The following is a 10367-nucleotide window of genomic DNA, read 5'->3' as shown; positions in this document are numbered from 1 at the left end:
ATTAAGAGATATCTTAATTTTTAAGTAGTAATACTTACATTTTTCCAGTATAAAATAAACTCTTCTCCAAACACCAGATCTTCGAGCAGCTGCCTGATGTCTCCTTTATACAGACATTATTGCAAACCCTTTGCTAACGTTCAGGAAAACCATACTAGGTGGTATAGTTGTCGAGCTAATGATGAAATCAGGTGTTAGTGCACCTGTTGGTCATATCTTTTAAATTGTTATGCTTATTATTACATCGTAGGTCACATGATAACATCAACATGGCGGATGATGTCCGGATCACATTCATGCTTAACGAAATATGGCTATAGAGTACGTACTCTTTTAGCGCTCGTTTAGTAAGTACTCATTGAAATTAAGTACCTACTCATTGAGTATACAGTTTCGGACGCAGCCATTGATTGAGCTTTTTATTTTATTTTATTTTTTCTCTCTTTTTTTTTGAATGTGTCAATCAGCCACTGTGTGCGCGCACACACACACACACACACACACACACACACACACACACACACACACTTCGATGTCAGATCAACAAAGCCTTACTCTTTCTCCTACTTTGTCTTTTCCGTATAGCATGGCCAAATTTGTCTGTACGCATATTTTGGCATCTTTTTTTTTTTTTTAATTCTTTGATTTTAACTTGTGATAAAATCTAAAACTTAAGAGGTTAAGTTTGTTACAACAATGGACACACACACACACACACACACACACACACACACACACACTTCGATGTCAGATCAACAAAGCCTTACTCTTTCTCCTACTTTGTCTTTTCCGTATAGCATGGCCAAATTTGTCTGTACGCATATTTTTGGCATCTTTTTTTTTTTTTAATTCTTTGATTTTAACTTGTGATAAAATCTAAAACTTAAGAGGTTAAGTTTGTTACAACAATGGTTTATAGATTTCAGCCTATATGCAGCCATTGAGAACTACAGTCATATAGAGACTATTGCTATTTTTTTATATTTGATATATATTGTTATGCCATCATATATCACCAGATGTCACCAGATTTATTTATTTATTTTTTAATTTTGGCTGTCTGAACTTACTGGAATTATTATTATTATTATTATTATTATTGTTAGTGGCTATTAATATTTTTTGATATGTTGATATTTTATGCCATCATATATAACAAGATGTCACCAGTTTTTTTTTTTTTTAGTTTTGGCTGTCTGAACTTATTATTATTATTATTATTATTATTTTACTGAAGTAAAATAAATATTAAATATAACATAAAATAAACATTTTACAATAAAAATATGGTACTTTTAGAGGTAAATAAATAAAAACACTAAAAATCACACAAAAAATGCATAAATTGATAGTTTTCTTTTTCTTTCTTTTTTGAATATAGTGATATGACATTAATTAAAATAAAAAAGGGACCACACCTGAGACCTTCATGCTCAAATTTGTCAACGAAGGACCAATTAAGGGCTTCTATATGCGGGATACTTGAGGGTTATGTTTTGGAAGAGATCTCATCATTATCTCTAGCTAAAGATAAAAATCCGAGCACAGTGTGTGACGATGATGAGATCTCTTCCAAAACTTTAAAGGAGAGAAATATGAGACAACCAGAGTCTTTAGTTTAGGAGACAAATCAGAGCATTATCTATTCTAAAGCTTTAAATGAGACAAATGTGAGAGATCCAGAGTCTCTAGCTAAGGAGAAACATCAGAGCACAATGTGTGATCATGATGAGATCTCTTCCAAAACTTTAAAGGAGACCTCTGTGAGAATGTTAGAGTTTATGTCTCAGGAGAAAAGTGTGAGAAGAGGGAGAATTTGTCTTTCCTCTGGGTAATCCACTGATGGCTCAACCCCACATGCTTTTTAGAAAGGGGCTAAGAAATAAAACCAGATTATAAATGCTGTGAGGATGAGACCAAGAGGGAGAGAGTGAATGCTCCCTTAACCAAGACTGCACTGATCTCGGATGTTGAAGCTCTGCGACTGGCAAGTGCAGCTTCCAAATCATCAGTACTCCTCTTGCTGGATCTGTCTGATGCTTTTGACACAGTTAACCAACAGAATATCCCATCAACCCTCATGACAAAGGGAGTTAATTAATTAGTGGTTCAAGTCACACCTTTCAGGTAGGTTCTTCAGGGTGTCTTGGAGGGGTGAGGTGTCTAAACCACAACATCTAGCTATTGGGGTGCCTCAGGGCTCAGTGCTTTGAACACTTCTCGATCTACATGTCATCAACAGGATCTGTAATTCAGAAACAACTTTTCCTATTATTACTCTAACTCTCATTCCAGCTGGAAAATCTGACGGTAACTGATCGCATCTCAGCCTGCCTGACAGACATTCCTTGCTGGATAAAGGACTATCACCTTCCCTACAATGACAGAACTAGTGGTTTTGGCCAGCCCAAAACTTCACCACAACTTCCCCATTCAGCTAGAGGCATTAACCATATCTGTTTCCAGGACAGCCAGAGGGCATGTCACGCCTCTCTTCATCAATTTACATCGGTTGCCAATAGATGCTCGCAAATTCAAAATTCAAGGCACTGATGTTTGTCTACAGAATAACCACTGACTCTGCACCCCATACCTAAACTCACTACTTCAGACATTCTGCAATTGAAAGTCGCATTGTGGTGCCAGCCTAAAGAAGCACTAAATCACTGTCACAGACCTTTACCTTGACTGTTCCTTGCTGGTGGAATGACCTGCCTAATGCAACCCAAGCAAGCGGCTGAGTCATTTGCCATTTTCAAGAATTGGCTAAAGAAAATCTTTTCATCAACACTTGACCAATTAACATTAGCACTTTCTATTCTATTTATATTTATTAGAAGAAAAACATAATAAAATACTTGCTATGCATACTGTTTTGGACTAACTGGGACTTGTTAAAGCGCTTACATAATTTTGTTCCTCTGTTTTTTTAACTGCTTCTACTGTCTTCATTTATAAATCACTTTGGATACAAGTTTCTGCTACATGAGGCAGGAGGGCGCAAATGGCCAAATTCTTTTTCTGATCCTGCCTCCAGTTTGGTCCGGTTGCAGGATTAGAGTGGGAAATTGAAGGAGCCCAACTTCAGTGAGGGATTTAGTGCTCAAACGCCACTGTCTGAACTTTTGACTCCCTGAAAAGCCCAGAGGGTGAAAAAAACATTCTTGGCCTGTTTGTTCGTGCCCCCATCATCAAGTTATGCTAGAATTTTGCGGATGAACGAATGTGGTTTATTAAGCTGAATTATTGAATGACCTCGAACAAGCGGGGGGGGGAGGGGGGGGGGTGTACCTGGAATCTCTCCAGGAACTCCACTACACCACAGATCTTGCCTTCCGCTAAACAGGCAGCCCGTTCTGTCACCCGCTCTCTGGGAGCGATGGTGACTACAGACTGGCATCTGTGGCTAAAATTTTCGGGCATCCAGAAGCATCAAAATAACATCCTCCTTGATGCCCCAGATTCCATGTTCTCATGATGTAGGTGCAGGTCATAATCTCCAATAACTTCTCTTACATGGGGGCAAAGGAGGAGGTGGGCTCGCTGACAACCACCACCTCAACTCCCATCTCATCCAGCCCCACAGAGCTGGATGGAGACAACAGTATGCTCTCTGCCAGAGCGGGATAAGCTGGAGACTAGGCTTCCAGGTCTGGCATGAGAGCCTCGGAGCTGTCAAGGGAAGCTTGAGATAGGTAAGGACCCATCCCAACCTGCTCAGCCAGCTCCATGACCACAGCCGCTGCACTACCTCAGTAGTAGCAGGACCCTATCCCTGGGTCATAGTCGCCAGGCCTCCATATCCCCCAGAAGAGAGAGAAAGAGGGAATTTATCACAGTGAGGACAGCCAGCCTCCTCAAGGGCCAAGAGTACGTGTTCCGCTCTGAGACAAATGACACACAGTTCATGTGTGTCATCTGTTGTGACAAAGCAAGGGCATGGAGATACACATCTCTTGAACCAATTTTCACCTTCCATTCATTTTTTTTTTTTTTTACAAAAAAAATTGACAGACTAGTTAGGGGACGCTACACTGCAAACATGTTTTGTCTAAAGATTCTCAGGACCCTAATATATATTGCCTATGTACCAACATATAATATACACGCTTGTTTCGATCATAAGAAGGCAAATTCATAGATACTAAACAAGGTAGGATTACACATAGTGAAAGGATGACAGGAATGGGTTCCCTCACAAGCATGCCTAAAATAGTCTAAAAATATCAAAGACAACATACACCATGACCTGAAGGATACACTGTTCATTCAAAGAAAGGTTTTCCTATGAATTAATTAGTAGAAAAGTCCATTTCTACTGTGCATTTGCCTCTTGCTCTGGAAAATGCAGTGAGAGTCTCTGCTCACATTCCTTTAGATCGTAAATGTATCTGGTGTCAGTGTTGCTATGGAACCAGGGGCCTGTTCGGCTTCCTGGGGTGTTACAGAGTATTTGTTAAATCTAGCTAACAAAATATATATTGTGTGTTTGAGTGGTCCAGACGCTACACTATATACATGAAAATTACAAGACACATGATTAATTCTTCACACACAAACAAATTTCCTGAAGACAAAAAAGCTGATGAGCCGGTAGTGTCATCCATTGCAGTGGCCAAGCGAGCTTGGCATGTAGCACCCATGCTTCAGACACCAGCCCATGCTGAAGGCATTCCCATAGCATCAAAACCATGACGTACCATTGAAGTTCCATTTCAAAGGCAAACACGTTACATAGAATTGCAAATCTGCAGTAATTCAACTGTAAAATAACTAACATTTTATTGACACAATTTTGCATATTTTTGTAGCTTATTAAGACAAAAGTGGTTTAGTTATATTCTTACCACAAAGTGTTACTAAGTGTTATTATTATTATTATTATTATTATTATTACTACTACCATAAATACTAATACAAATTCCTGGAATTAACATTAAATGTACAGTTAAGTAGAGTTTTCAGGAATGTCTCTATTGATTTATTTAGCAAATTGCTCTTCTATATGCTTATTCATGAATATGCCCAGTTGCCTAATATGCATGACATAAGTTTCATCATCTGTAGGGTCGAAGAGGTCTAAAGATATATGCGGTGTACTTGATCTTGAGTTTGGAATGAGGTCAACTAAATGCTGTCCTCTACAGGTCAGGTAGATTATTACAAAGCAGTTATAGTGTGCATGTGTCGAACATGCCTGTTTGAGTTCATAATATGTGTAGTATACTTAAAATGGACAGATCCATGCATAACAGCAGGCAGAAAAAAATGTGTACCCCAGGCTTCAGTCCTCTGCTGCTATTCGCATAACATTTCTATTAATAACTGTGCTTTACTTGTGGCTGAAATTTTGCTTGTTGAGCTTTGATCATTTATTTCCAATATGCAGAGTTTACTCAATTTGTTTCTTAAATGTACATTGTAACACAATTCGTAGATCGGGAAGAAGGAGGCGGGAACCGGCGAACATTCAAACTATTTTAATAATAAAATAAACACAAAACTTAAAATAGCGCGACAGCCCCTCACGGACGCGCACAAACAAAACCAAAAAAACATAAATCCAGGCCTGGTCCTCTCTCGTCTTGCACTGTCGTCACTCCTCCTTTTATCCTTCCGGAGCTCCTCCATGGGACTCGAGACTGGTGAGTGGCGCAGGTGTCGTGCATTATCACTTACTCCACCGGCCTCGCTCCATTCCCACGGCTCTCGGCCCCGCCCCACTCGTCACATACATGTGCATGAATTGTGTGAATTTATTGCATGGTTTCAACTTCACGCTAATAAAAGATGTATTTCTGTTGTGTATATGTAGCTTTTCGACCGTATCTGTGTGCATGATGCACATCTGCAATTTGCAGCAACCTGCAGCCTCACACAAGCTCTTTGCAAACGTATATGATACAACTGTTATGCTCACACAGCTGGAAAATTTAGAAGATTATTAAAAATGGTTAAAAAGCAAACATTTTCACACAGACACACAAGTACCAACCTAAGGCTACAGCTCACGAAAGGGTAGCAATACACTCTGATCATGCAAAATGTAGCACCTCCTTCAAATGAGGTCAACATATGTAATTTCCCAGCAGATTATAAGATATCTATAAAAACCTCAAAGTCCTTCTATTAGCTGAAATATCAGAGCTGACACAATTGACATATGATAGTATCTATTAAGTGGCTGAATGGAGCCACTGGTTGCACTGCTACATATGGTAATAGCCATCATGACCTTCTCTAAAGCTAACAAAACTGTTTGTACTCTGCGAGGAGAGCCTGTACATCCTGAGCTATGGAAAGATGGGGATATTATAGTTGGAGGGGTTTTCTCTTTCCATAGCAGCTGGGAAATCAGGCAACTGACATATTCAATTATGCCACCTCCACTGAAGTGCATCAGGTAAGTAAAAGCAGAGAAATAGTATGATACGATTTTGTAAATACAAGTGCTACGTTAAATGATTTATTCATAGTTTCATTTGAGTTTTTAAAATTTTTTGCTTTTTGTTTTTTTAACAAGTCTTAATTTTAGAGACTTCCAGTACGCACAGTCCATGCTCTTCGCAATAGAGGAAATTAATAACAGTTCCACTTTGCTACCTGGGGTCTCATTAGGCTACAAGATCTACGACACGTGCGGATCAGTGGCGGTTGGGGTTCGAGCAGCTATGGCCCTTGCAAATGGGTATGAGAAAATGTCTGTTGAAGGGCCCTGCACAAAGCATGCTGAAGTGCAAGCCATTATTGGGGACACAACTTCTTCAGCGTGCATGGCAATATCAAAGGGTATTGGACCATTCAAGCTTCCGTTGGTATGATTTTATATGTCACAATTTACAATTTATCCCAATATAGTTTTAAAATTATATGAAAATGTTAAATTGTAATTCTATGTTTTAATTAAATAATAAATGCTGCTGAATGCAATTAATGTATTTTTACTGGATTTTATGTCTAAACATATTGCTTCTGTATATATTAATCTCTTAGATCAGCCACTATGCCACCTGTGAATGCCTTAGTGACAAAGTCAAATATCCCTCATTTCTTCGAACTATTGCAAGTGATCACTACCAGAGTAGAGCACTGGCAGAACTGGTTAGACACTTTGGCTGGACCTGGGTGGGAGCCTTAAGAACGGATGATGATTATGGTAACAATGGGATGGCCACTTTTACTAAGGTGGCTGAACAGATGGGTATCTGTTTGGAATATTCTCTCCCGTTTTTCAGAACCTACCCTGAAGATAAAGTAATAAGGATAATTGAGCAGATTAAAAGCTCTACTTCACGAGTGATTGTGGGATTTCTTGCTCATTGGGACTTGGAGGTTCTGCTGCATAAATTTGTTGAACACAATATTACTGGATACCAGTGGGTAGGCACCGAAGCCTGGATATCTGATTCAGTCATTGCCAGTATGGATAAGCACCACATTCTACAAGGAGCAATTGGTCTGGCTATACCCAAAACACAAGTGACAGGTCTTCAAGAATTCATTCTAGATATAAAACCACTGAAGTCTTTGGGAGGTGCTATTTTTACTGAGTTCTGGGAAGCCCTGTTTCAGTGTAAATACTCAACTAAGAATGATTTTGTGTCCACAACTCCATGTACAGGCAATGAGGAACTGTCTCAAGTGCAAAATTTATTTACAGACATGTCACTCATGCCCATCTTCAGCAATGTGTATAAAGGAGTGTATGCTGTTGCTTATACACTTCATGACCTTCTGGGATGCAAAGAAAAATGTGACTCAAATAAACAGCCTGATCCTTCAACAGTGGGTTAACACTATTTTATTTCTTCTGCTATATGAAATTCAGTATTCTCTAAGCTTTTACATATGGACACAGTATATTCAACAATTCATTATTTGCACTGTATGTAAATGCCATTTTGTTGAGATGTACTGTTTGCCATGTCAATCAGTTTAGTTAACGACTGCTTTATATAGTGAATATTTTGTCTTTTTTCCCCTTCAGTTTCTGAAGCACCTGAGAAAGGTGCATTTCAAAACAAAAGATGGTGAGGAGGTTTATTTTGATGAGAATGGTGATCCAGTGGCAAAATATGACATTATAAATTGGCAGCCAAGTAAAAAACAACACTATGAATTTGTTACTGTTGGGCTTTATGATGCTTCTTTTCTGGGGATAGATCGTTTAGCTGTCAATATGCTATCAATTTTATGGACAAATAATTCCACAAAGGTGAGGAAAATGAGAAAAACTTATTTTCTGAATATCAGTTTTCAGTGTCAGTAAATGGCAATGCCTATATATTTTTGTTACAGGTACCGGTGTCTGTGTGCAGTGAGAGCTGCCCCCCTGGCACTAGGAAGGGTGTGAAGAAAGGAAAGCCTATATGTTGTTATGACTGCATACCATGCACAGAGGGAGAAATCAGTAACACTTCAGGTAAAATTAAATCACTATATCCATAAAGAAAGAAAACAAGACACACACACACACACATATATATATATATATTTTTTTTTTTTCTCTCTCTCTCTCTCTCTCCTGTTATTAATTATTACATCCATTACATACAGATTCTGTAACATGTCTGCGGTGTCATCAAGACTTCTGGTCAAATATGCAAAACGATGGATGTGTTAAGAAGGAAACAGAATTTTTGTCTTATGAGGAGATCATGGGGATTTTGCTCACAACTATTTCAGTTGTTGGTGCATTTATAACAATAATAATTGCAGTCATATTTTTCAGATATAAAAATACCCCAATAGTTAAAGCCAACAACTCAGAATTAAGCTTCCTGCTACTGTTTTCACTGATGTTGTGTTTTCTCTGTTCACTTACTTTTATTGGTCGGCCCACTGAGTGGTCCTGTATGTTGCGTCACACAGCATTTGGCATCACTTTTGTCCTCTGTATCTCCTGTGTTCTGGGAAAAACAATAGTGGTTTTAATGGCTTTCAGGGCTACACTTCCAGGAAGTAATGTAATGAAATGGTTTGGGCCTCCTCAACAGAGACTCAGTGTTTTTGCATTTACTCTTATACAAGTGCTTATTTGTGTGCTTTGGTTAACAATATCTCCCCCTTTTCCATTTAAAAATCTTAAATACTTCAAAGAAAAGATAATACTAGAGTGTAATGTGGGATCAGTTGTAGGTTTCTGGGCTGTGTTAGGTTATATTGGACTGCTTGCTATTCTATGTTTCTTTTTGGCTTTTCTGGCTCGGAAACTCCCGGATAATTTTAATGAAGCCAAATTTATCACATTTAGTATGCTCATATTTTGTGCTGTTTGGATTGCTTTCATACCAGCTTATGTTAGTTCGCCTGGAAAATTCACAGTGGCAGTGGAGATATTTGCCATTTTAGCCTCCACATATGGAATGTTATTTTGCATATTTATTCCTAAATGCTATGTCATTTTATTGAAACCAGACAAGAACTCTAAAAAACATTTGATGGGTAAATTACCCCCAAGAGCCCTGTGAGTGTAAAATATAATAATATTGTAGATGAAAATAAAACATAATATACACTGTTACTTTTACCGTCCTGTACTTTTACCACCCTATTTTTAGTTATGTTGATTATTATCGTCATGATGGCACTTTTCTTATTGAACTGTGTATGTTGGACCATTACATGATAAAACTAACAACATCTCTGTTTTGCCTAATACAGTTAGCAAACATAAATGGTGAATCCTTTATTCTTTGTTTCATTCACTTATTCAATTGACTTACTACGGTGGCCGAGAGAGCTCATCGTTGAAATGACAAAGTAAATATATATTTTTTTCAATCAGCACTTTATATACAATGAAACAATCAAGATGAAATTGAAGTGCAGACTTTAAGCTTTAATTCAAGGGGTTGAACAAAAATATAACATAAAATGTGTATGCATAAAAATGCAACCATTTTTATACACAGTCCCCCCATTTTCAGGGGCTCAAATGTAATTGGACAAATAAATACAATCATACATAAAATGTTCATTTTTAATATTTTGTTGAGAATCATTTGCAAGCAATGATTGTCATAAGTCTGGAAGTCTGGATATCACCAGAGACTGGGTTTCCTCCTTTGTGATGCTTTGCCAGGCCTTTACTGCAGCTGACTCCAGTTGTTGTTTGTTTGTGGGTCTTTCTGCCTTTAGTTTTGTGTTCAGCAAGTGAAATGTATGCTCAATGTGGTTGAGATCAGGAGATCACAATCAGAATTAGCTTTATTGTCAGGTATGTTTCCCAGTTAACATGTGAGATCATGCGATGATCAGTGACATCACACAATCCTCATACTGTGATCCTCAAAGTGTGAGTAGTATGTGAGCTCAGCTCAACCTTGCCAGTGTACTTTCTTAAAAAATAAAAAATAAAAATAAAA

At 38.1% G+C, this 10367-nt stretch overlaps 2 protein-coding genes across 2 annotated transcripts; both read left to right on the top strand.

Moving 5' to 3' along the window:
* The first annotated feature begins 6188 nt into the window (after positions 1–6188).
* Positions 6189–6821, top strand: LOC107742781 (extracellular calcium-sensing receptor-like). Its single transcript, XM_016555819.1, has 2 exons — positions 6189–6403; positions 6524–6821. The coding sequence occupies exons 1-2, from the start codon at positions 6189–6191 to the stop codon at positions 6819–6821; spliced, it is 513 nt and encodes a 170-aa protein (XP_016411305.1).
* Positions 6822–7662: 841 nt separating this feature from the next.
* LOC107742779 (extracellular calcium-sensing receptor-like) lies at positions 7663–9470 on the top strand. The gene is made up of 3 exons (XM_016555817.1): positions 7663–7785; positions 8299–8422; positions 8587–9470. Exons 1-3 carry the CDS (start codon positions 7663–7665, stop codon positions 9468–9470), a joined length of 1131 nt encoding a protein of 376 aa, XP_016411303.1.
* The last annotated feature ends 897 nt before the right edge of the window (positions 9471–10367 follow it).

The sequence above is a fragment of the Sinocyclocheilus rhinocerous genome, unplaced genomic scaffold (assembly GCF_001515625.1).
Source record: "Sinocyclocheilus rhinocerous isolate Xijiao unplaced genomic scaffold, SAMN03320098_v1.1 scaffold707, whole genome shotgun sequence".
Classification (NCBI taxonomy): Eukaryota; Metazoa; Chordata; class Actinopteri; order Cypriniformes; family Cyprinidae; genus Sinocyclocheilus; species Sinocyclocheilus rhinocerous.
This window is presented reverse-complemented; position numbering and strand designations above follow the sequence as displayed.